This window comes from Phalacrocorax carbo, chromosome Z (assembly GCF_963921805.1).
Source record: "Phalacrocorax carbo chromosome Z, bPhaCar2.1, whole genome shotgun sequence".
Lineage (NCBI taxonomy): Eukaryota > Metazoa > Chordata > Aves > Suliformes > Phalacrocoracidae > Phalacrocorax > Phalacrocorax carbo.
The window spans coordinates 21,437,083-21,464,715 of NC_087548.1; the positions used below are offsets into that span (position 1 = coordinate 21,437,083).

The 27,633-nt window shown below is 40.5% G+C and overlaps 1 protein-coding gene across 1 annotated transcript in view; it reads right to left on the bottom strand.

Annotated features, from left to right (window-relative positions):
- Positions 1-446: 446 nt before the first annotated feature.
- ANKRD55 (ankyrin repeat domain 55) overlaps positions 447-27,633 on the bottom strand; it is a 47,589-nt gene continuing 20,402 nt past the window's right edge. Inside the window, exons 7-11 of the mRNA XM_064438700.1 lie at positions 15,281-15,465; positions 13,400-13,567; positions 11,319-11,983; positions 5,751-5,852; positions 447-803 (exon numbers count right to left, since the gene is read on the bottom strand). Coding sequence (XP_064294770.1) covers positions 535-803; positions 5,751-5,852; positions 11,319-11,983; positions 13,400-13,567; positions 15,281-15,465 — 1,389 coding nt within the window. The 3' untranslated portion in view covers positions 447-534. The remainder of the gene's footprint in view (positions 804-5,750; positions 5,853-11,318; positions 11,984-13,399; positions 13,568-15,280; positions 15,466-27,633) is intronic.

The window sequence follows — 27,633 nt, forward strand, 5'->3', positions numbered from 1 at the left end:
AACACACAAGCTTACAATGTAAAAAATATGTGAAAAACAAAAAGCCAAAATCCCTCATTTGCTAAAACTGCCTTTTATTTTGAGCTTCTTGTTTTAATCTTAAAAAGATATTTTTGATGGCACACAGCCTCAGAAACAGCACCTTTGCATTTACAAACTGCAGAGAATCCCTGTCAATTTAAGTTCCCCTAATTCTAACTTTTAAATTGCGCAGAAAACCTTACTTTTTGTTCCTTTTTTCTGTGAAAGGCTTAACAGCATGTTGCTGCAATACGATTGCATGTTATGAAGATTCCATTCACCAAACAGATTTACAGCACATTATTGATTTAGTAATTTCACCATAAATGAAAACTATAATGAAAATGCCTATATAAATACACACTGCTTTTGTGATGTGCTACCCTTTCTTATTTATTGTTCATTTACACTCCACAAGAACATCATTAGTGCAAATTAATGAGATTTTACCGTACAGTTATCTTGTAACAAGCTCTTAGATATATTTCAACTGACTGAGGCCAGTGTAATGAGTTAATTTTCAGCATCTGGTTTGGTGAGAGGTTTCTCAAGCTCTTCTGCATGGTTAGATTCCTTCTGGCTTGGGATAGCAGGTAGGACACGGCTTGGTTTCAGAGGCTCTCCTGATAGACCAGGCAAGAGAGAATAGAGCAAATGACTCTGAGAATGTCCCCTTTTCTGGCATCTGGAGGTTGGGGCTGGTGGGAGAATAACTGCACCAGTCCTTAGGGAATTTAAAGGCAGGGATTTAAACTTCTTAGCACCCTGACATGGTAGCTGAACTAGAGAGAAAAAAAAAAAAAAAGAGAAAGAGTGCACAGAAAGTGAAAAGCACAACAATTTTACAAATGAGTTTGCTACTTTCAGCTGTTGTTTGTTTGTCTTATGTTGTGTGTACTCAAACCTGCATTTGAAAAATGTGATCAAGATATGAGTAAAAAGTTGCTAAAGCCTGGCAGTGCTAATCTTCAACTGCAGAAAACACCTCCAGGGTTAAGCGATTTACTTTGTGTTGGTGGTCAATAAGACTTGATAAGTTCAAAGGTTTACCTTTGATAAGCAGAGAATCTATAGTTTGTCTGAAGGAGACTTGGTTTGATTGGAGAGATTTCCACAAGACATTTTTTCATGAAAAACCACAGTCTGACTGCAACAGAAATGTTCCATGGGAATATATTATTTTTAACAAAACCTTTGTGGGAGGATGCTCTTTCACCCAAGGTAAATTCTGTTCAAAATCTTAGGAAGATGAAATGGAAGAATGTGAGGCACTGTGTCTGGTTGTTCTAGGCACAGTCAATCATGAAGGTAGGTCCACACGTACCCTGCAAGTCACAGGTCACAAAAGTAGCCCATTACACTGTAACACACTAAAACCCACATGGAAGCACAAAAGCCACAGTTGTACATCTCGTGTGTCAGAAGTAAGGAACCGTGGATTTCGGTCATCCTTAATCCACATGTCACACTCAGCAGTGTAACGCTGTTTGTGCTTTAAAGTTAATGTACTTCTAGATCTTCTCCAAATTGAAATCCTCAAGCTCCTTCATTCAGGCAAGTCACTAATTTCCTCATTTTTTAAAAGAAGAATCCAAAACCTTAATTGAAGACCTCTTTTTTCTGCCTTGGAATTTATTGTGAATTGCATTAGCTTCTTTTCATTCAATTCTCCATTTTATTCACAAGCTCTTTGTACACATACAGTTTGGCTTTTTCATTTTAACCATATGAAGTGTTCCCTACTAGAGTTAACACCATTTCTGTCTTAGCTACAGAATCCTCCTTGCAGGTTTTTACATTAATTTTTCCTTAGTTGCATTCTCATTCCACCTGTGATTTCCTTCCATCTGCATCTGTTGTTATGAATATGTGAAAGGCTATTAATGTTTTCCTCTGAGATGTTCTATTTTGAGTTTCATCTTACTACTCATGGCAGACTCCAGAAGGTTATTTGGATTCACTGTCTACTTTGCTGTCTTCATCCTTTGAAACTAACCACAAACGCTTCCTAGTGGTCAGGTATTAAAAACCATTCTTTGAGCTAACCACTTGCCCTCAGATTGGTGTGATGCTTGTGTCCTGGTTCTTTACATGCAGGAAAAATCCTGCTGTAAAGCACTCTGCTCAGAAGGTGACCATCTCAGCCTGTCATTATTATTCCATTTCCTAGTCAACTGCAATGAAAACCTGAGTGTTCAGGTTTTCATTTTTTTCTGGCAGGTCCTTTGATTATTCCCTTTTCATAATCTCTGAAAGAAATTTTCCTTGTGCAGGTTCAGGGAAATTCTACAGAAATGGGGAATGAAGAAGACTATTCTCTCTTAACCCAATGAAAATCTTGTGTGATTCCAGAGAAACATCTGAAGTTAATCTAGATTTGGACCATTTGCATAGAGGATAAACTGATAAATTAACTGATTTTTATTAGTAATAACAGACCACATAATCAACTGGTATAAACGGAGTAACTACTGCAGTCAATGTACCTGTGGTAGTCTAGACCTTACAAGTCAATTTTGATCTTAAAAAAAATCCCCAGACAAAACTAAACATTCAGCATGCTTGAGGAACTCATAGGTAGAATAGTGGATGGATTTTTCCTGAGGGCTGTAGAATAAAAAGCACATCACAGAATGCTTTGGTGTGTAAACCCAATGCTTATTGAGAGGCTCACTTATTTCCCTCTTTGGAGCATAGGCATATGTTCATATATTCAAAGTTTACAGCTGTGTAGAATATCTCCCAAACACTTTATGTACTAGATAAGTGCTTAATGATGGGTTTAAGTAGGGCAAAACCAGTGTAGTTTAACTTCACCCCCATGACCAGGTAGTCATCACAAACCCATGCTCATTCAAAGAAGTAAAAAACAGCGTCCAAATATAAACGCTTTCCACCTGGTCCTACCTACTGTACTCAGTTCAGGATATTCAATAAGAATTTAGGCCTGGGACATGGATGGCTTTGAAATAATACATATAATGAGTGGTGTTAGTGTATATATTGAAACACATAGGCCTGAATCCTGTACTGGGGTCTGTGACAGGCAGAACCCTTAAGGCTGATTGCCATACATCCAGAAGCTGTATACAGCAAAAGCACCAGTAATTATTCATGTTCAGAGGGCAGAGACAGCTACCAAAGACCTAGTGATACATAAGAGCTACTAATTCAGGGAGCCTTTTCCACTCAGCAGTGACTTTTCAGTGGCTGCTATTACAAACTGCAGAGGCAAGAATAAGGCTGTCAGGGAGGCATTGCCCAAGGAGTATGTACTCCAGCAAAAGGGATGATGGCTCTTAGACTCTTCCTTTTGCAAGCAGTGGCTACCCCTCTGCAGAGAGGAGGGTGCTTTGTGGAATCCTTTGCTCTTAACTTGAGAAAGAAGAAACTTCAACTCATGATGAATAACAGCAAAACCAATCACTGATCCCCAGAAAATAATGTTAAATGACCTACAGAAATAGATCTTTTTGTTTGTTTGTTTGTTTTTCAACAAATAATAACCCTACTATGGCTTCAGACCTTCTAAGCCACATGAAGAAATGAGAGCAGCAGAGAGTTCTCTGGAAGTCCCGTATTTGTTTGGAAAATTATTCTGGCATTGTGTGAGCAGTGTGTGATAGTTGTAAGCATGTTTTCCAGGGGTCCTTGTGGGAGTCACATGATGAGATAGAAAGGGTGTACTGGTGGTGGAGCAGCAGCATGCAGAATGACAGAGATACTAGGCTGTGCTGAGGCTACTCAAGAATCCGTGTGAGGGACCTCTTTGGCCCTGGGAACATCTGGAGGGTGGGAGTTTATAAAACATGGTTTGAAGTCATGCAAATACTTTTTTCCTGGGCTATAGTTTCATTCACATTATCCTCTCCTTAACTTGTATTTTTAAATGTTTTGCTTAGAGATTAAAGCATCTCTTCCTTTTTTTTCATTGCCCTTCCTTTTTTGGGAGATGTTTCTTCTTTCTGTTAATCTCTGAGTGGTTTCAGTTCTCTTTCTAATTTATGCTTATTTTATTGTTCTAGCTCCCTGGTTGCCTTTCCCCCCCCCCCCCCCCCCCTCCCTTTCAGTGTCTTTGGTGCATGTTTTTAACACACATCTTGTGTAACAAAAACATTAGAGGAACACAAATGTCTATACTCAAACTTCGTTGCTGGAGACATTTGCCTGGATAAAGGCTGTGTCCAGAACAGTAATATTTTTAGGGCTGGATGGAGGATGGGTGAAATCTTGGCTCTGAAACAGTTATTAGGAAAGCTCCAGGATCAAATGTCTCATTTGTGTTAACAAAGAAGAAATGTCATCTATTTTGCAAATAACTTTGCTTTTCTGTTATTGGCTTGAACCAGAGTTCAAGCAGTAATCACACCTGGATAAATGTGCTGTGTTAGTTAATTAAACCATGATTATTAGCTATGATTCTTGTATCTTACTTGTAAAACACAGGTTTTGGCATGAGACTAAAACTAAAATCCTGGCTGTTTGTATGAATTACTGCAAGAACACTAGTGATTATGAAATAATTTTTTTTTTTAGGATTTTGCTTACAACTAGCTATGTTTTAACTAGAAGACATGGAGAACGTAAGTAGAAAGCTTAAAAATAGAAGACTTGGAGCTTGGGTTTTGAAAGCAGTTAGATTATTTTCTTTCCTCTGAGCAGACAGAGAATACCACCTCAATATTCCACATATCTCCACTTTTCTTCTTCTCTTATTTACTGCGCTGCAGCAGTGCAGGGTTCTGTGTTTCCCCTACTCAGTGTGATGTTCCCTATAAAGCTACCTCTGCTGTTTCGTTTTTAGTAATATTATTATAGCTGCAGAATTGCTTCTGAAGCTCAGATCATAAGAGGCAATGAATCTTAAATTTAGCTCTGAAATGTGAATGCTTTGGGACCTGGTTGATCTGCAGAATGACAAATAGTAAACTGCAAATCCTCATCCAAAATAACATTGGGAGATTTGAACTTAGTGGAGCACAAGAATGGGAGGGCAGGACACTGCTGGGAGTAAGGCTAGAGTTTGTATGTGAAGAGCATCCCAGTTGCTGACGGGATCCAGCCTGGGACGCTCACTAAGTCTTGCACAGTGCTGGGGCTGTGGGAGTAGGGTGGGGCTTTTCCTGCTGTTTGGGGCCTTGCTTCTTACTGCCTTGGGAATGAGGAGCTGGCTGGAAGTGCAGAGGAAAAAAAAACAGGCTGCTGCTCTCTCAATCCCTTTATTTTGACTCCTGTGTTATAGAAGCTACCCAGACCAGTCGCTGTTAGAATGAGAGAAATGAAGGATTCCAGTCCTCATGTGAAAGCTAGTCTATCTGCTGTACTTAAGACAGAGACAGATAGAACATCTTTTCATCTATGTAACATTCAGAAAATGACAAAGTTTTTGGAAACTTGATGATCTTGTTCTAATCTCGTCCACAAATTTTTGCTAGCAAAAGGACACAAAAATTAGTGTCATGATACTTTTCATGCTGTCTGCAGAAAAGTCATTCCTTGTCCTGGCTTTCATCTCCCATATCCAACCTTTCTCTGCCATGCAGTCATTTGGGTACTGTCATCCATCTCTATGGGCAGGGAGGTTGGACTAGACAATCTCCAAAAGTGCTACCAACCTCAGCCATTCTACAATGCTGTGAAAAACAAACATGAAACCTCTCTGAAGCCCTCACATGCCAGTGACGGAGGTGTACAGTATGATACTGTAACTGAGGCTTGCCTGTACTTACTTTTGTGAGAACAGTGGTTGGGTATGGGAGCTAGGCTGTTCCGTACAGGAGTAAGATTTTTTATTTTGGGTTGGTCTATGGACATCTGTTGAAAATCTTTACCTGTGAAAGAAAAAGATAATCTGTTACCATATGAAAAGAATTGTACATAATATGGTGCACTGTGATCTCTGGCTTCTAGAAAAAAAGGTAACTTAGTAATTCTCAGAAATATGGAATAACAAGAAACCACCGACTGAAAAAAGCTGTTGTTTTGTTCTCTTTACATTCATTAAAAGGAGTGACTGATTTAATATAACCTTCACATGTACTCTTATCACTTCCTTTCATACAATACACTAAGTGGTCATAAAACAGGCACAGTCCAGAAGCTAGGTCCATATAAGAACGTATGGACACTAAATTTATAGAAATATTCAACTAGATGGATTTGATTTCAGTGTTGAAGTTTTAGTTTGCAAACTTTTCTAATAGGGTCTCAACCTTTCTAGGACTAGAACACAAATGAAGTTCAACTGCTGGTTGGGAAATGAGACTGGTGGACATCTGTCAGCAGTAAAGATGAGCTTTGAGAGGGTTTTGCTGCACTTGAAAACGTAGCAGAACTGATATAAATCGATACTGATTCTTATTAAACTATGTTAATGGCAATTTCATTTTTACCAAGAAGAATATATCCTGGAAAATGAAAGATTAATTGTCTAACTGTTGCATTTCACTGGCTAAGATTAAAGTTAACTTTCTTCTAGTTCTAATAAAAAAGGCAATATGTGAGATGGTGTAATCCATTCATATACATTTGTATGCATTCAATATATGCATATGTATTTCACTACATAAATGACACATCAAATATTATTAAAAAAGTAGAAACTCAAGCATCAAATCAACATTTTCCCAAGATCCTTTTCCTGAGTTGAACTTATTGTGTGACATTTGAGTCCCTCAAATTTTTCTTTTTTGTTATCCCCAGATCTGAGATGAGCCTTGTAAGTAGTCTTGAGTTGTCTTACCAAACAGCTGCTCGTCCCACATGGTGTTGCAACATAGCTCATTGCAGAGCAAGCATATGCTCTGTCGGCATGCAGAGACGAGGGGAGACACAGGTTGGATGCAGTAGGACATCTTAAGCAATAGGAAGTAATGGAATGATGTAAATTGCCTTTGTAGCTTTGTAGCTGATACTTGAAGACACCTATGTATTGCTGGGCTGCTTAAGATAAAGCTATCGGAAAATAGTTGTAGAACAGTTTCCTAGAGATGCAGTTATCAAGACTGCTGGAACTATGTAACTGACTAAACGGATTCTGTGTGAAAGGAGCCAAAGAGTTGTTTATCATACAAACCCCCGCATTATAGTGCAGCCTTCAGCTCAACATGGAGAAAGATTCTGGTCCAGAGACCATGGCAGTTGATAGACATTGGATCAATCTGCTGGATCCTGTGGGTAAAGCTGATGCATATTGGGGTAAAGCATGAAGTCTCTAATGAATGAGCTGTGTCTAATGGAAACAGACTTCGGTTTCCTTTTCCCATGTTTTAGTCTTTATTTAGTCTTTATCACTTCTCCAGGGTGATCAAAAAGTGGATATAGAAGTTGGTAAATTTCTTCTATAGACATTGCATCCACTGTGCACAAAGAAATAAATGTATTGATTGTAAAACAGCAGAGAATCAAGTCTGCTGCTCCCATTAGTGCAATTTGAGTTATATTGGTTTTAGTGATTCTTACACTGAGAACTAATGGCTTATTATGTATGTACCATTATGGCTTTGATGATGGGAGGTTTTTTTTTCTATCAGGAGATATGTTTATCTCATAGATGGGGATATCTGGCAGCAAAACAACAGTACAAAGCATAATCATGTTTGCAAGACTGATATAAATGCTTGGAAAGGAATCCTTGTTTAAAAGTTCTGGTATCAAGTAGGAGTATTATTCTGCTCTTTCTATCTGCTCCATGTAATATCAGAGAAAATTTTTTTTCTTTCTTTAAGACATCATCATTGTCATCCCCAAAGGCATATTTATGGTGGCATTTATTTTTGAATGAAATGGAAAGGAGGCAGTTTCATTATTATAAAATGCAGGACCGTTCTGCATTTCATTTACTGACTTTATTTACAGGTTGTTCTTTCATTTTCCTTTGCATTTAGATAGGTGAACCACATTGTGATGTGTTTTGTGGAAAAGTTGTAAATATTATGATGAATGTCCCACTGTAAGTCAGTCCTTCAGTCTGAGAAAGAAACAGCCACATTGATCAGCTTTGCTCTACATTTTCCTGTCCAAGAAGTGCTTCCTTTTGGACTATACCATACTGCTTATGCCAACATAAGCAAAATAATAGCTTATTTTTTACATTATTTGTTCAAGCAAATATAAGGTACTGGGCTGCTGTAATAAAATGTTAATAAAGTATGGCCTTAGACCTGGAAGGTTAGTAATCTAAAAGATGAGTGGGTGATAGAAGGAGGCTGCAGCTGGTTAGAGGGTGCCAAGAGCTGCCTTACATTTGAGACAGGCTTCCTTTTACCCATGTTGCTTGCAATTTCTCTACTTAGACCATTTTCCCTGTGGGAAGCAGATGGTAGTCCATTTTGCAAAAAGATGATTGCAAAGCTCATAAATACAAAATGCTTCAGATTGTGGAAGCCAGCTCAGCACTGTGGCTGGCAAACACTCTTGCAATATTGACAGTAGTTTTTGGTATAGTCTATCTTTGCTCTCCCCAGAGAGCGGAGGGCAAGACAAAGTAGTTATTCTGAGAGAAACCAGTGGCATGATAGTAAGGTAAGTGTCATTGCTACCCACAGCAACCTCTCCCCTTTGTGTAAGTGCTAAGGCTCAGCTAGTAAATTGACTCATCATTCATTTCCAGGAGCACAAAAACCAGAACAAAAAACCTTGAAAAATCCCCATCTATGTTCCAGCTGCCTTAATAGCAGTAAGCACAAAAATTCATTCTGACTTTAGTAAAGGGCATGGTCACACAAGGCAATCAACGCTGTGTGTCAGCTGAGAAAATAATTTTCAAATTGACTTCACCTAGATTATTGATATCCTGCCCTGGATATTCAGTGATTAGGAAATTACATGTAGCCCCAAGAGTCATGACTTGAGAAATGTAGTATTAACACTTCAGTGTCCTTCAAAGACCAGATGTTGGTTTTTTTCCCTCAGCTAGGCCTCCTGCAGAAAAAAAAGCAATGAGGAAATATCTTTCCTCAGAGAGAGCTGCCTGCACAGCACTGCCGGCTGGGCTGGAGCCAGGCTTACTTCGCCTCTGGTCCCTGTAAGTCCTGCAGGCACAGTGAACTGGAGACCTGGAAGCCCTGGAGCTCATATGGTAAATGAAGTTCTAATTCACAGCAAGTCAGGTGGCTTTAATTACGGAGGCACACACATAGACGTGAAGAGGGATAAGCAGATCTTTTTATCCTGAAGAAATGTTAGGCAGTATCTGAGTTGTGCAATGTATTCCTGTCAGACACTCTCTGCCTCCTTACAAGCTTTTAATTCACATGCTTCAGTGGAAGTCCTTTTTGCCAACTACAGGAACCTTTTTATTTTTGGAAAGTTTTTTAAAGGGAGCTGGTTCACAGAGACCTAGGCTTAAAGCGGACTCAGGTTTTGTTTTCTTTGAGGGAGGTAACAAACTGTCAGAGATGAAGTTACTTACTCTTCCTTTGGACATACGAAGGCAGTTCCCATTGTAACAATTAGAAGATTTCCCATAATTAGTATGATTTTTCCCTCATTCATGCATGTAGACTGCTGGTCCTATACTGAGTCCCTGTGCAGGTCATGGGGAGCCCTGAGTGGATGCACAGGGTCCACCCTGATTCAGCTAGTTGCAGATTTTTGCCATAGGATGTTCTTTGTGCAGAGCAAACAAGGATTTAACCATACAGTATTCTACAGTCTTAAGAAAAATCTATAATCACATTTTAAGTAACATGGTAGTTACTTCCACATCAAATGTATTCGTAGTCTAGATAATTCCACCAAGAAATATTTTCCCATAGTTGTCCTCAGGTTTGGTTTATGTCGTTTCAGTACATTCCTCATCCTACTGTCAACATGAATGATCTCAAATATCTCAGCCTGACCGTACCCCATTGTATTTAGGATGTAAAGAAGCTCTGCAGGTTTTATTGTCTTCCACGTGTGAGCTGAACCTTGCAGAGTTCAATGTAGAAAGAGTCATGCTGGAGCAATCCTTGCTAGCCATGTGGAGTTTGGGGTTTATATGGTTGAGTGAATAGCTGAAGAGTGCACAGTAAAAAAGAATTGACACATAGAAACCAGGTCTGTCAAGCTTTCAGGACGTGGCCTGCTGTTCAGGAAGTGGAACTTTTTGAATAGCTCCTTTTCACCCTGAAAAACTATTTCCAGCCTTTATTTGCGCAATGTAGGATGATCTGTCATTCTGAAATTGCCATCTCTATTCTTATTATTAGAGATGTGAACAAAGATTTGCTGTTTCATAGGTCCCTTCACTTAGGAGTCAGTACAGTTTGCACTATCATGCAAGCTCAGATAGTGACCTGACATAACTGAGGGTTCTTCTCAGACAGGATTTCCATTCACTCTTCTTTCCACTGGAGGATAATGGCTCATGTCTTGATGAGGGTAGATTAACTTATTGTGTAACATTTACTCCTTGTAATGGTGTGCTGGTAAGTTTGGGGATTGCTTTTGCTTGCTTCATTTTTAGTTGGATATTACAGTGATTGGAAGGCCAGATGTGTTCAATTTTGGCATGGGACTAATCCCAAAGGAGATGAAGCTGGAGACACCAATATGTTGAAGTAAACTCGAGCACATGGGCCGGCCAGCTAGATTGATTTAAACATGGATGTGAGTCAAACAAAGTACTAGATCCCAAATCCTGCCAAACCCTGGTTTTGAGTTTACTTCAGAATTCTGATGCTCTGCTTCATTACTGTTGCATTACAGTTTCCAAACCACAACGTAAAAGCATTTACTCTGTCTCTGTAAATTTAGCAACCTGAATTCAGCTTTGGGGAAACCATAAGAACAGCACATTAGACCAAATAGCTAACGCTCAGGGTGGGGGAGTGAGAAGGGGTGACGCCACAGCCTGGAGTCAGAATATGTTTGTAAGGGTAAAGTAGCATGTGGTGCAGAGGCATCTGGCATGGCACAACTGTACTGCACATCTACTTCCAGGACTAAATGTGGACAAAAGGCAGCAGACGTGGCAGTGGGTGTTAATGCGAAATTCACACAAAGCACATGTATAATCTGGAGGCACTTACCTTTCTCAGGTACCTTATGTGCTTCCTAACTACCTGAATTTTTGCTTTCTCATCAGACCTACATAAATCTCTTATTTCCTGCACCTAAGCAGCTTGCTTCAGCTGTCAGCTGGTGTCCTGTCTATATGCTATCTGTGATTGCTACTACATGCAGGGAGAAGAAACTGAAAAAGATAGTAAAGAAATAGAAATGGCATGGGTCAGACTTACCTTTTTTTCTGACTCAGCTTGCCACATCAGTAGAGATTATAGGATTTGGAAGATAGAGAGGAAAGAAATTACCTGATGGAGAACTGGGAAGTGAGGGAAGGCGGGGAGGGCACAAAAGCACATGGTGAGATCTATCAGAGTTTAAGCCATTTATCAGTTTGTCTGAAGGAGTCCTAGTACAGACTTTGTAGGAGAGTAGTTGATTAGAGTCTGTGTTCCACGGATGATCCAACAAAGCCTGACACTTTCTTCTGTGGTCCAGCAAGTTGTGTTCACTCCTACTCTTTTGAGACTTGTATGCAAAATGGTGGGTGCTGGTGCTGGACGAGAAGCTTGATGTTGTGCTCTGGGAAGCAGTTAGGAAGGAATTGCCCACAGTGATTGGGGGAAGGCTCTGTGTTCTGATGGGCAGAAGTCCCTGACACTCTGGTGGCTTCTTTTCTGGTATGAGGTACTTTGTGTCTGTGCTCCTTCTTTTAAAGTCAGCAGTGGTCATACACTCATCTGGAATGTCTTTGCAGTTTGTGTCCATAATGCAATCAAAAGTGGTGATGATGTCATCTACTTCTGAGGTCTCTTCTCTAGGATATTGGTCTCTGCTTCTCTCCTTCTGTCTGGTTTTCTGATCATCTCTCTTCTTTTTGCAAGAGAAGATGTGGTTCAGCATACTGAATCGTCCTTCTTTCTTTAGGGGTCTGTTGTTCTGGGAGGGAAACTGATGAACTGGCTCAGATCTACTGGAAGTACAAACCAAAATGTGATGTCATTATTGCCAAATAATGAAAAAAAATACTGCCTGTGTTAGGCCATGGAATGGGGTATATACTGTTCAGATACATTTGCAGGGGTGGTTCAGTGGGGCAGAAACTTAGGACTCCAAATTTGTAATCAACAAATACTGAAAATCATACCGCATTGCTCCACTCTTTCTTACAGGGTTCATTGCCTTATACTCAGCTTAATGTAGGCTCAGTGTAGCTATCAGGAAAAAACCAAACAAACTTTTCTGGCTTCAGCATCTACCAGCTGCAGAATCATTACCCTTAATAGTGAGTCAAGATCTAATAATAACAAGAAGAAAATGCCTGGATCTTTAAAACCAAGTGGTCTTTGTATTATGTCATATTTGGAAAATGATATTTCCAATAGCACAGTTGTTGCTAACACTGTAACAAAGGCACTAGTTCACCACTCCTTCCCTTTCCCTTTCCCTTTCCCTTTCCCTTTCCCTTTCCCTTTCCCTTTCCCTTTCCCTTTCCCTTTCCCTTTCCCTTTCCCTTTCCCTTTCCCTTTCCCTTTCCCTTTCCCTTTCCCTTTCCCTTTCCCTTTCCCTTTCCCTTTCCCTTTCCCTTTCCCTTTCTTCTTCCCCTTTCTTCTTTCCCTTTCCCTTTCTTCTTTCCCTGTTCACCTGCCCCCCTCCTTCCCCTTGTCTTGCCTTGCCTTGCCTTGCTATACTAAAGCGGCCCGGCACAGTTTCATAAGATCTATCAAGATAATTACCTACAGTGGTGTTGCTGTAGATATTTTTAGATGAGATTTTGACTAATCATCATTTCAGACCTATTCCAACAGGCAGAGCACAGGAGGAGGAGGAGGAGGAGAGGTAATGTCACCCATATCTCACAGTTTGTAACACAGGAAATAATACTAAGTGCTGACTGGAAAGGAGGGCAAAGCACAAAGAAATGTGATGATAAATGTCTTTGTAAGTGCATGCTTGTTTACCAAAGTTGAAGAACTGAAATTAATTAAATGACAGCTGCTGAAACATGAGAAATACAAAGATAGAGGAAGATCATAAGCAATGGTAAAAGAATTATACTTTTTAACAGGAAACACTCAGAATAAAAAGAGACAATCATGGTAGAGAACTAAAGAAGGCTAGGAAAACACTCCCAAACCTTTACACTGAGGGTGAAAACTTGAAATTAATTACCTATCTGGCAAAGCTGCTTTTGTGTTCAGTCTATCCCTCTGTCAGCTGACTAATTCTAATGCTTCTATTTTGGTGGAAAACCTGAACTGGGTATTGCATATGAATCGAGGAGACATCACCCAGGGCTCAAACCCTTCAGTAGCATACAAAAAGCAAAAAAAAAAATAATTTTCTAGTCAGTGACAACATGTGAGCAAGATGTGAACTTTTGCTTTACCTGCTTTCCTGAGACAGCAGCGTGATGCATGCTGTGTGCCCACAGTACATTGCATATGTCAGAGGAGTGTTTTCATTGATGTCTCGAGGGCTGCTGTCTATCCCCAACTCTAGCAGTGTTTGCACACAGTCAGCCTTCCCTGCTGCTGCAGCCCAGTGCAAAGGTGTCCTACAGAAAAGGGGGAATATCATTAATATAGATGAATAAATTTACTATCGAAACATTAATGACACGAGGTGTGCTCCTATGCTACTCATCCAGATTCACTACATCTGTTTTAAGGAATTCTCCAGCAGCCTACCCCACACTGCTGTAGCTGCCAGTGGTGGTAATAAGGCCACAGGCTGGCATCTATCTATGTGCACCTATTTAGCTGTAGAGGAAGTAGATATGGGGCTGCAGAATGCCTAAACATGTTATATAATAGCATCTCTTCCACTGCCAGAATTAGAGTGTGAAGAGCGCCTGAAGATTTCAGAGCAGAATTTGAAAAAAATCTTTGTAGTGACCACTGCATAGGACAAGTTCTTCTCATCTTTACACCAAACACAATTAGCAATGGTTGGCTCAGGGCTCTCCATAAAGGTAATAGGAGAAGAACCCTCCCCCAGATGAATGAGAAGGACTGGACATATCTACCAGACTTTCATTGCCCCTTTGCCAGTTTCTGTGTTCTTTGAGGGGCACAGACAGGAGCAGATATAATTGTCTTGAATCTGTGTAGGAGAATCAAACAGATTTTCTGCTTAGCAGAAGATTTGTATCTTGTCTATGGAAACTTTTGTCCACTTTCCAATTGTAATACTTTGCTCTTGTGAAAAATCTGAAAGCACAAAAAACACCATAAGAAAACTGTGCAAGAATGACAAATAAAACTGACTTTCCTCTGCCTGTTTCGTTGCAATCCCAGTGATTTCACGTGGTTACAGTCAGAAACACAATAGAATGGAAATTAGCTGTGTGTTTGTAGTGAACATCTTATCTTTTCCTCCCTTCAAGTATAATACCTTCTATGGGAATATCTGAGAATGTGTAATAGGAGGTTGTGTCTTACTGAGCTCTTGAGTGTAGTTAAACTCCTCCCTTTGCCCTTCTTTCCACAGAAACACAGCCTTCTCAACTACATTTTACTGATGTTTAAAAACTTCTCCAGAACCCTGTTGGTTTTATTTCTGTTCCATTTTATTGCACTTTTCCATGAAGACTGCTATTATTTTAAGTACCTGAAGGCCTAAGCCAAGAAAACCTTGGCTTTTGCTCCACTAAGCAGGGTAATCAATACAAACAGTCAGTTGGTTTTATATGCATTAATTTGTGAGCAAAGTTCCAAGGAAGGTAGGTGTGGGGTGAAAAATAAGAAAGATGACAACCCTTCTGCATTTATGATACAGGGATTTCATCCTGGAACGAATCAGATGCCTTGTTGGAATAGAAAGTGAAGGTCCCCTGGTTCTATAGGAATACTGTGTTAGCATCTTAAATGCAACAAGGGAACACTGCCATTTCTTAAATACAAATAGCAGCAGGATCCCAGCTTCAAGTTGTAGGATCCTGTTCTATTGTTTTGAAAAGAATGTTCACTTTTGATTGAATGAAGTTAAGTCAAGTGGTGACGAAGTCTTTTCACATATCATCTTATCATTTCCTACCAGAAACACAAAGTTAAATAACATTCCTACTAGTCAGTTATTATAGTAGATATGATACATGTGAGCTGGACTGCTTTGCAGTGTTTCTGAGCAAGCACAGTTCTCTCCAAGTGCAGTTCATTAATTAGGTCATGGCCTATGAAACAGGAAACACGATTATAGAATAAACAGAGCTAGTCTCAGGTTCATAGAAAGGAAGCAGCAATTTTAGTTTCAGAGTTTCCATGGTTACCTGTCATCCACATCAAGGGCCTGCAGGTTGCACTCTGGGACTTTAGCCAGATCACTGATAATATCACTGTAGCCTGCAGCAGCAGCAATGTGCATACATGTTTTGCCATTCTCATCATCATAGTTTATTATTGATGGTCCCTGGTAGTGGTCCAGAATGATGGAACACAGAATCCTGTTGCCACTCTGGGAGGAGGTTCAGAGAAGAAAAGCATTTTAGAATGAAGTTCACGCCAAACTGCATTTTCTCAGCTAGAGAAAACTAAATACAATAATGGTACTTTGTTTTGTGTATACCAGATTCCCCAGGTATGAAAGCCAAAAGCTTCCAATCTCCTGCTGGGAACTGGGTTTGCTTTATGAATTTCCTAGAACACTCTGAACACTGGAAAAATAATAAATAATGTACACTGCAAATATCTCCAGAAGTTACAGAGTGTAAATTACTCAGCAGCTTTCTCAGAAGTAACTTGGGGTTTTTGCTGTTTTGCTGATCCAGAGTCCAGAAAGATATGAGCCTATATTTTCTCACAGAAAATCAGCATTGGAAAGGACCTCAGAAGACCAATGCACTTCTGTAAGCCTGTCCAAGTACACCTAGAAAAGCCATGTCAAATATTTGCTCAAGTGGTTCTTGCAAGCTGTCTTAGCTAGTTTGCTCCAGTGCTTCAGTGCCTTAACAGAAAGTTGACATTGTTCTCTAACCTGACATTGTTCTCTAACCCACAAATGGAACGGAATATTTTATACCCTAACTTGGTGGAAACAGAGAAAAAGAATTGGTGGGGTTTTTTATAGCAACATAGAAACACAAGGATGGAAAGGTCCTTCTAGATCATCAAATTTGATCCCTGCAATCACTTGCAGCTATGTTACGTCATCCCTTCCACAAACTTACTGTGTCCATTAAAAGCAATTAATATTTTTGTCCTCATTACTCCCAAAGGAAGGCAGTTCAAGAACTTGTTTGCTTTAACGATGAGTATCTCTAATTTCTATGCATACCCTTGGGTGATTTATGTCCCTTTCTGTGCCAGCATTATTATTTAGATTAAATACTTCTTTCCTCTAACTGGTATTTGTTCTTCAGATGTATTTATAGATGATCATCATATCCCTTCTGAGCTGTTCTCTTGCCGCTCCGGTCAATCAAGGTCTTTTAAGTTTTCGTTGTAAAATATGCTTTCTCTTTCTCTCATAAACCTACTAACCCTTCTCCTTTTGTGTTTTAGTTGTGTATCCTTGGAGAGGGGTGATTAAAATTGTACCTAGTCATACACAGACATTTTTGCCAGGTCTTTGTACAATGACACTAGCTCTTCCCTATTTATGTTAGAAATGTCCTGTCACAGAACAGCATTTGCCTTATTCACAGCTGTGTCCCGTTAGAAGCCCCTAGTCATTTTGGAATAACCCTTTACACCTTGGTACTTCTCTTCCATAGCTGTTTCCAATCATAGAGTTTCTAGTTTCTGGGAGGACCTTCTTTTATTAGCACCCAAGTGCATGACTTAAATGCTTTTTCCTATTCAATGTTGTCCCATTTGTATTACTTTAGACTTGAAGGTGATCCAGCTCCCCCTGTATGATATCCCCATTCTTTTCTGTTAATGTCTTCCATTTTTTATTATTGGCAGATTTCATCAGAATGCTCCTGTATTTTGTGCCAAGTTATTATAAAAATATTAAGCAAGATTGATTTCAAGCCTTATCCCTGAAAGTAATTTCCTTCCAGCATCTATTCAACATTTAATTATTACTCTTCAATTCCTGATGCTGAGATACAACTTCTTTTGCTTCTCTGTACTTTTGCCTATTATTTTGTGATATGTCTACTTATTCTAAATGCATCTTTTAAAGATGGAGAGTCATCTTTTATATCTCAAGCATCTTCTACAAACTTTTCCTCTCTGCTCTTGGGATACAAATTCCTACTACATTTGCACCATTGACAGGATACATTCCAGGTCCCTGGAACGTACTGGTCTCAGAGCTTCTTGGCCCAGCTGGGAATTCCCTTAATTTACCAAAATGTGCCCTTCTGAAATCAGGAATTTTGTTTTGTATGTACTTTGTTTACTCATCTGTTTAATTTAAAACCTACTTAGGATCATGCCATCCAAGCTTATTTTCTATGACCAGCTGTTTTATAACATCACAGAATCACATAATCACAGAATGGTAGGGGTTGGAAGGGACCTCTGGAGATCATCTTATCCAACCCCCCTGACTGAGCAGGAACACCTAGAGCAGGGGGCACAGGAACGCATCCGGGCGGGTTTTGAATGTCTCCAGGGAAGGAGACTCCACAGCCTCCCTGGGCAGCCTGTGCCACTGCTCTGGCACCCTCACAGCAAAGAAGATTTTTCTCATGTTTAGCTGGAACTTCCTGTGTTCCAGCTTGTGCCCATTGCCCCTTGTCCTGTCATTGGGCACTATTGAAAAGAGTCTGGCCCCATCATCCTGACACCCACCCTTTAGATATTTATAGGTATTGATGAGATCCCGCCTCCATCTTCTCTTCTCCAGGCTGAACAAACCCAAGTCTCTCAGCCTTTCCTCATAAGGCAGATGCTCCAGTCCCCTGATCATCTTCGTAGCTCTCCGCTGGTCTTAGTCCAGCAGTTTCCTGTCCTTCTTAAACTGGGGGCCCAAAACTGGACACAGCACTCCAAATGTGGTCTCACTAGGGCAGAGTAGAGGGGGAGGATAACCTCCCTCAACCTGCTGGCCACCTTCCTTTTTATGCAGCCCAGGATACTGCTGTCCTTCTTGGCCACAAGGACACAGTGCTGGCTCATGGTCAGCTTGTTGTCCACCAGCATTCCCAGGTCCTTCTCAACAGAGCTGCTTTCCAGCAGGTCAACCCCCAACCTGTACCGGTAGACGGGGTTGTTCGTCCCCAGGTGCAGGACCTTGCACTTTCTCTTGTTGAATTTGTGAGGTTCCCCTCGGCCCAGGTCTCCAGCCTGTCCAGGTCTCGCTGGATGGCAGCACAGCCTTCTGGTGTATCAGCCACTGCTCCCAGCTTGGCATCACCAGCGAACTTGCTGAGGTTACACTCTATCCTATCGTCCAGGTCATTGATGAATATGTTGAACAGGACTGGACCCAGCACAGACCCCTGGGGAACACTCCTAGTGACAGGCCTCCATCCAGATTCTGCTCTGTTGAGCAAGACCCTCTGAGTTCTGTTGTTGAGCCAGTTCTGTGCCCACCTTGCTGTCCATTCATCCAACCCACACTTCCTTAGCTTGCCTATAAGGATGCTATAACATCCTCATTAACCATGTTAAAATTGTTATTAATTACATTTGTCTGAATATCTAATGAAAAAAGAGAGTTGATCTCCATGTTCAGGAATAATGGGGTCCTATAAAAAATGTTGGTTTCATTCTCCAGTTCCAATGGGAAACGTCAATGTCCTCCATACTAACATAATTCTTAGTTACATTTTTGGGTGACTAGCATCAGAGAAATCTTTAGTCATGTTCATAGCTAACTGATTCTAGAAGCCTGTTATATACTTCTAGTACTACCACAATAAACATCTACCTATTACCATCCTTCTCCAAGTCAGTTGTGATACAAAAAAAATACTAACATGCAGTATCTTACTATTTCTGTATTCATGTTCTTGTGACATACTATTCTCTAATTTTTTACTGTCATGCTAAGTCCAAATTTCACATCCTGCATCTACAGTTTCAGTCCCTCAATGTTCTTGCACAACTCTTAGAATTTGCATAAGAAATTTCCCACTGTTCTTCCACTGGCATTTTATACATTTACAGACTGTTCTGTCTTCCATTTTCTAGACTAAACAAACCATTTCAACCTCTCCTCATGGGTCAAGTTTTTCAACCCACTTATCATACTTGGTGCTTGCATTTGGCCTCTTTCCAGTTTGTCTACAGCACCCCAAACGACATAATTATCCAGCTGAGGCTTCTCTCCTGACATTGAAAATAACATTGCTACTTCCTGTAGCCCACATGTATCACGCTTCTGTTAATATGCCCCAGAATGTTTGTTTGTTTTGTATCAACACCATAATTTAAGATCCTACTCGCTTTGTATTCTACTAGTCTGTCTACTACTCTTCCTTTCATGCAAAGAGCTTTAATTTTTCACAGTTCTGTAGACACTGATATTTTATTAATTTCAGTTCATTCCTACAATTTATCAAAATTTTTTTTCATTCATTTGGTCCTGACCCATGAAGTGGTTGCTGTCCCTTTAATTTGGCTTTAGCTGTGGGTTATATAAGTGTTCTGTATTTAGTCACCTCATTATGGAACAAATAAAAATATTATTTGATAAATCCTTGGTTGGACTGTCTGTGAGATGTCCACCTCCAAAGGTTATTTGAACTGTCCTGAATGTGGCTGATAGAAAATACATGAAATGTGAGATAAGTCCCTGGTTTGATTTAGATTCTCCTTATTCTTCCCCACTGGGACATCCTATCTTTGGACGGAATTTGAGTCCATTATAGCAGGTTGTGGTTATACAAGTTGTGCTGTTGGTGTCATTCATTGTGATTAAAGTTGTATGTACTGCTCAAACCAGAAAGTGACAGAGATCTGGACATTTTATGATCACTCCCTTCACCACCTGCTTAACAAGGTTTCTGTGCCATGTGATGAACTTTATCTTTTTGGCACTTTTCCAGTATTCCAGTATTTCTGTGGTATTAAAATGATTAATTGACATTCAAACATACAGCATCCTATAGCTTCTTATCTGAGGAAGCAATAATTGCTTTGATGACGGCTATGAAATTTCTGCCCTATGTTAGCAACTCAATCAATTGTTAATTACATTTTCTAAGTAATCAAAGGATATTTAATAATATAGAATCATAGAACATCCTGAGCTGGAAGGGACCCACAAGGATCATCAAGCCCAACTCCTGTCCCTGCACAGGACAACCCCAAATTCACACCATGTCTCTGAGGGTGTTGTCCAAGTGCTTCTTGAGTATCATCAGGCTTGGTGCCATGACTGCCTCCCTGGGGAGCCTGTTCCAGTGCTCCACCACCCTCTGGGTGGAGAACCTTTTCCTGATTCCCAACCTAAACCTCCCCTGGCACATCTTCCTGCCATCCCCTCGGGTCCTGTCATTGGTCCCCAGAGAGAAGAGATCAGCGCCTGCCCCTCCTCCTCCCCGTGTGAGGAAGCTGCAGACCGCGATGAGGTCTGGCCTCAGTCCCCTTTCCTCTGGGCTGAACAAACCAAGTGACTTTAGCCGCTCCTCGTACAGTTGCTCCTCTAAACCCTTCACCAACTTTGTGGCCCTCCTCTGGACACTCTCTGGTAGCTTTGTATCCTTAATATACTGTGGTGTCCAAAACTGCACGCAGTACTCAAGGTGAGGCCGGAACAGCACAGAGCAGAGCAGGAAAATCCCCCTCCCTCGACTGGCTGCAATGCAGCGCTTGATGCACCCCAGAACTTGGTTGGCCCTCTTGGCTGCCAGGGCACACTGTTGGCTCACATTCAGCTTGCCGTCGACCAGAACCCCAGGTCCCTATCTGCAGCCTCTCTTCCCCAGCCTGTATGTATATCCAAGGTCGCCGTGCCATAGGTGTAAAATCTGGCACTTGCCTTTATTAAACTTCATATGGTTGGTATTTTGAACCTTATGCTATAAGATATATCTAGCCAACTGCTCTGGGATTTTCAGCTCTCTCTTAGGAATGCCTTCTTATCCTTACATTCATCTTGGCTTTTTTAAGTTGCACACAAAATTCTCGTAAAATGCTTACAATGCCCTTATTCTTATATTGAAAGCTTTGAGCTGAGGTTACCAAAAATGTAGTCTTCCTGTGGTAAATTTACCATAAACCACAGTACTATTGTTAGACCAGGATGTTCAGTGGTAAATTTACCATAGGAAAATTACATGTTTTTGTAACCTTACTGTATGTATCCCTACATTTTGTCTTCCCTTTTTGCATTCAAATTATTTTCAGCGACATTCTCAGAGATTATTAGTTATTTTTGTTGTGTGTTTCTATATAATTCTGCAGGGCTCCCCCCCAGTTTTCTTTACACTTTTGTCCCATCTCACACCTTTATCTGCTTCCACCCATTATTTGTTCTTGTCAGTGAGCTGTTCTTTGTTAGATCATTCATCTAAATTAAACTTACTTCATGAAGAAGAAATGTCGTAAAGCCTCCATGCAGGACCCCTTGCAAGGCAAAACTCTCATTGTGCTTTATGCAAGTTTTTGCCTGAGATTTGTGTCATCTTCAGACAGTGGCAAATAACAAATTCTCTTACAGGCTCATTAGCTTTCACTTTCACTTGATTACAACTCTGTTTTCTTTAGGTTGGTTAATAAAAAGCCTAACTTCTGATAGTTGCATGTCTCAGTATTTTCAAAATAAGAATTCTTTAGGAAGTATCCACTGAATCAAACACTATGAGGAGAATCCTGCAAGTTTGGGACACTTTTCTGGTTTTGACACTTTTTGCACCTATATCTACTCAGTTGTTACTCATTGTTACTCTACCTTATTGTTACTACAGCCATAGTTCTTATACATCAGCCCTTTGTATGTCCAACTGATATCTGGAACAATAATTTTACTTGGGAAGTTTATGTAATATTCTACCATAACACTACATTTTATTCTGCTGGGTCTTCACGTGTACATAGTACAATGTTGTTTGCTCTTCGCCGCACTGTATAGAGGGTTAATTCTTCCCACTCATCAGAATACTCTAGTGAACTAGGTATTTTGATGCCAAAGAGATTAATCATGTGAAGGGAGTCTGCTAAGCTGGTTTGTGGCTACCAGTAATGTAGGGGTGGGAGGGGGAGAGGAACAAGCTATGGGTCACTTAACTGTTTTCAGGAAACCCGGACAAAGTATTTTTCTTCCAAGTGAATGGCTGTGGAGGTTATGTGGTTAGGTTGTATTAGATCTCCTATATTTTCTATCTCATTGTATTAGTGTGCAGTTTAAAGCCTTCCTATATCCATAGCCAGCTTTGCTGGGTGGAAATTCCCCACTAGCAGCAGTTGACGTTACTTCTTATCATTAGCATTGCACTTTAGGGCTGTCTGTGTTTCCTCTTCTTCTACATTCCCTCCTCTTTCAATTCCACACCTGTGAATCCAAAGCTTTGACTTTCTCTTTGATGTCCTTCTGCTCTGACCCTGAACGACTTGACATTTTAACCATTATTTCACTCCTTTCTGCAACAACAAGCAAATAGTATTCCCATTGCAGTACTCTGGGAATTAACTTACTTGTTTAAAGAAGTACCATAAATTACTATAGATTAAATAAAATTTGCACCAGTACTTCTGGCTTCCCCTTGGAAACCATCTTTGTGCATCATTGTGTGCTGTTTGAGTTTTATGTTACAGAATGCTGGCTGGTCTGCCAACCCTTTTATCTTCCTTCTTATCCTTCAGAAACAGGCACTCATAGCGTATTTTAATATGAAATTGACTGTAACACCAGTAGTGCCACTGAAAAAAAAAAAAGCAAAGATCTTTTTCTCCTTTGCTGAAACAAAGAAACATGAGCCATTTCAAGTACCTGTTGAGCAACCCATAGCAAAATTTGAACAAATAACTTGTCTGTGCACTTTTTTCCTTTATAACTCCTATTAAGGTTATGACATTGGTAAATACATCTTTCCTTTCAAAGTCACCTTTTTTCCTTTTTGATTCTGAAATTCAGTATTTACAGAAAGCACTCCCCAGACTTCTGCCACATGGTTCTGTCGGTTGGGCTTGAAAAGTCTTGATCTTTAACTCAGAGCTTTGCTGGCAGAAGTCCTGTGCTCAGTTACAGCTATACTGGCAAAACTGAACTGTTTCTCCAGTACAGATTTTTCCCTTATGGGATTAATTTCACTGAAGTGCAGTTTTCCTCATGTTCATGTTCAAAGCACCATGGCAGTGTGTTATATCATTACCTTTACTGTAACATGGGATCAGAATTTCATCCTAGAATCAGAGCAAGACAAACATAATGTTGCATTAACAGTGAGGATATTTCTGGTTGGAATCAGATATTAAGGCTGTATCAGAACAACACAACCCTGTCTTCTTGTAGATGCAGTGTCTGCCGTTTCAAACATGGAGAATGCTAAACTTAAGAGCAGAGACATAATGTGGCTCTTTCTAGTCTGCAGCAAACATAGTGCAGTGAGAAACAGCCACAAAGCTGTCAGTTTTGGTTGATGAAGAATTTTGCACACATGGGAGCTTTCTCCCATTGTTAAGGACTTCCAGCATCTCCCCTCTGTACCCCAGACTAGGAAAAGCTGAAGAACGGAAGCATGTTCACTCTGCCTCCACTGCTGCTATGCCCTGGCTGCCAGATATGCTGTGGTAGCACTGGAGACCTAGTGCAAAAATTCAGAGCATGCTGTGACTTCTCTGCCCTCAGGGGACAGATACAACTGGGCTCTGTGCTGAGGAAAGCAACAATCTGTAATATAATCTTCAGCTTTCCTCCTGCCAGGGAAACTTTGCCAGAATTTGCATGGATGCAGCCCAGGCACTTCACAGGGTGTGTTTCTGATGGCGAACCAATAGAAATTAACAACTCTATTGATACCACTGTATTTCCATTGGTGATACTCATCCAGCTCAGGGAGAAGCTCATTTGTCTTTTCCTAACCCTAGTGCTTCAGTCTCAGACACCCACTGAGACAGTGTCTCTTGCAGGCTCAGAGCGACCCAGCTAGGCTTGACTTTGTGGTACTCTTGGAAAGAGAATGTGGTGGTGTTGTACAGGATAATTTGTCATGTGGTCCTCAGAGCACTGCTGCCTCTGGTACAACTAAGGGATGTGGTGTTTTTAAAATATTTATCCTCTCAGCAGCCTTAGTGGGTGTTGGAAAAAGCTACTAAATGACAAAGGCAGTCATGGAGTCTTACCTCTGTGGCTATTGTATGTCCCTGCCCCTCTTACCCTCTCTTTGCTCAAATTAAAAACTGCATGAAATAGTGGCCAAGTCTCTCTGAGAATTTATTTTCACTTGGAGTCTTCTATAATAAGTGCATATGATTTACTGTGTAAATGACTATGGCCATGACTAAAATTACTTGGCAGCTTTCCCCTGCTAGTACATTGTTGTGAGGACTGTTTTATCTGGATGAGCTGTTTATGTGCTTTGAAAAAGAGGTCATAGTTTATTCTGCAGTAGAATAAGGATTTATTCCTTACTACTATCAGAGCAATGGAAACATTTGTCTTCCAGTGCCTTTTTGTCAGGCATAGGAGATCAGGACATTTATAGATATGCAAGAAGTGTGATGCATGTACATTACTCATGTTCTGGCATCCACTTGTGGAGTTACACATAGTCTGTGCTGGGAAGAGGTCTAGCAATTATGCTGTACTTACCTCCAGGTTTTGCCCAGGACAATTTCCTACTAATCTCAGTGGGAGTTCTGCAATTGATTTCCTTGGAAATTTCATTGGCAGAATAATTATATTGTCAACAACATGCTCATACTTGAATGACTTACTGTTTAACAGTCAGTTATTTCAGGTAAAGGCAGTTTTTCTGATCTGGCTGTACTGATGAATTTGTATAGCGGTACTGCTGTACCACGTATAAGTCACGAAAGGGGCTTTGGCTTATGAACTAACATAAATGAAAGTGGAGAAATAGGTTATGGCTATATAAAAATTAAGTAGCACTAGGGAACACCCCTGAGCATGGGAACTAGGTTTCCTGTACTGTAAAAATTTTAAAATCCTCCCTGCCATGGTTATGGCTTGGGTCAGTTAACACTTTCCCTACCAGCTAGCATGGGCCACAGACCGTTTGCAATAAGTGGTCTGCATGCAACCATCCTGTTTTAGAAGATAAGAGAGTTTAGTAGTAGGGACACAGGCTGTCCTGTGATAGCTGGCCTTGGTGCCAGAGCCAAGACTCTTGCACATTTAATTTGCTATTGCAGACATTATCACAAATATTTAGGGCACTTTTTGGAAAAAGCCTCTGATGGTAGTGGAGCAAGTTTATATCTTACTCAAAACTATTTGCAAACTCTCTTCCTCCTTGTTTTGCAACTTGACAGCTCACTCCGTAGAGCCCTGCTGCTATGCAACATTCCAGCCTCCATGAGCAACAGCTGTACCTTTGCTGGAATGACAATATTTACACAAGAAAGGGATTTCTTAAGGGCATGCTTTAAAAATGCAAATTGAATCTGTTTTTCATTTGTTTGCTAACTGCTAAAATTGTCTTTAAAGCTTAGTGACTTAAAAAAAGAAATCAGTACTCTCCCTTTCTAGCTACCTCGAGAAAACTGCATGAAACAAGGAGAAAACAAGTACAATTTTGCAGTGAAAGAAATCTGCCTGAAACCAACCAGACTATGAACGATGCCTAGTGAATGCACCTTTTCTGGCCTAATCCAACAATAAACATGTCTGCCATGGAGAAACACCCACTAAGATTTAAGAAGTCTGTGGAAGTCTCTCTGAATTCTTCCACCGTAGGCAGCCCACAGAAAAAAACCCGGGCTGCTGGGCAGAGAGAAGGAGCGCAGTGATCATTTGGGAGAGACCCTGGCCCTGAGCCACCACTGCCTTCCCTGGCCCCTTCCTTTGCCCTGGCTCAGTGGCCAGCTGTGTCCTCAAGATGCGCTGCAGCAACAGACAGATTCATTCCTAGAGATCCTGAAATTTAAGTGTGCTCTCACCTTCCAAGTAATTACAGAGAGGCTGCCACGCTTGCTCAGTCAAACACAAATGAATATTTGCTTATGCTTTGCTTTTACAATATGTTTAAGATATATAGGTATTTCGTTCTGCTCTCAGGAAATGGGGGAATGAAATAATTGCATTGTTGCTATGGAGCAAATATGCAGGCTCGTAATTTTTTAAAACCTTGCACTCTGCATCAACCTATAAAAAACCATAAGCACAGCTCTGTGGGGTAGAATATTATTTTTAATGGCTTCTTTTTAGCCGCCTTCTTTTAATCCCTAGAGGTTTACATTTCATCACTTTAGAAGAAATCTTTGTTTGATTGTTTATTCTTTAAATGAAAGCTGATGTTTTTACATAATCATATGACTTTGGGAGCCAGAGTTTTAAGAAAGAGACAAAGAAACTTCTGTTAGAAATCGTGACCACTGGCAAGGCAACGCAGGGAGACTCCAAATATTCCCAGCCTATTTGCAAGGTACCACTAATGCTATTATGATACAGAAGTATGTAGTACGATAGTGTATACTGTATAGTATATATTCTATTTCACTAGGATTTCAATGACACCATTATCTGGAACTGTTAGAAAGGCTTTACACTTTGTTCCAGTATCAAGTTTTTTGTTACAGGGTGTGTTTCCTTTTCGTTATAGCAATTATTGCTGGCTGCAATGAAAAGAGAGAAATACCTCCTGAGACATTTTTAATATAACCCTATCTGTATCAGCCTTTGAAAATATTGCATGTGTAAAAAATGTGACATGACATATTCTCACTTCAAACCAGAATTATCTGTGGTTTTGACACCAGTGTAACACATTTGCACTGAAGGCATGAACTCAAGTGGCAGGAGGTTTGAGCTTTTCAACAGAACAGACCTTGGTGTGGGCAAGGTCTGTCTAGTTAGACAACTGGAACTCCACAGCCATTGTTTGTCTGATGGGAGACCAAGTGTCAAACATGTGGTCTTTGAAACAGCTAGCATGGAACAATTATTTCATATGAAACATGCCTGAGAATTTTGTTTTGAATGGCGGGCAACAGTTTTTATGTGGTCCTGCTCTGTTTCAGCCCGGTGTGCATAAACTGCCTCTGCCCTGCAACTTCTGAAACAAGTTTCTGTGCAGTGCCTGGTCTTTCCCTTGCTGCATTTTTAAAAAATGAAATTAAACACAGGGCCTTATTCAGCCAAAAACAACCCCTGCACCTGGTACTGCCTGAACTCTGCGAGTGTCTCGTGCTCTGAAGATAATACAATTCTTAAAGGAAAAATATCCCCTTTCCAGCAGCCATGGAGGAGGCTATTAGATATAATGATCATCCCACTCAGCAGAGCTGTTCTGCTCTCTGTTATAGCAGAGAAAGTCACGCCTGTTCACAGTCTCTGTTTCTTCTGGGCCTAATAGGGCAGCAGAGAGCACTGGCTGAAAGTATTTTTTCTTGGCCAAGCTTGAGTAAGAGAAATATTAACAGATCTATTCCATGCCCTACTATTTCAACTACTCCTTCTGTACATAGAATATGGAGAAGTATGTTGATGGAAGAAGCAATTTATAAGGCTTCATAGCAGGAATCTCTCAAGAAGGAAAAAAGGAGGAGTGGGGTGAGGTGTCATCCTGCATGTTTCCTCTGATTTTTGGGAGCAGCTGAAAGG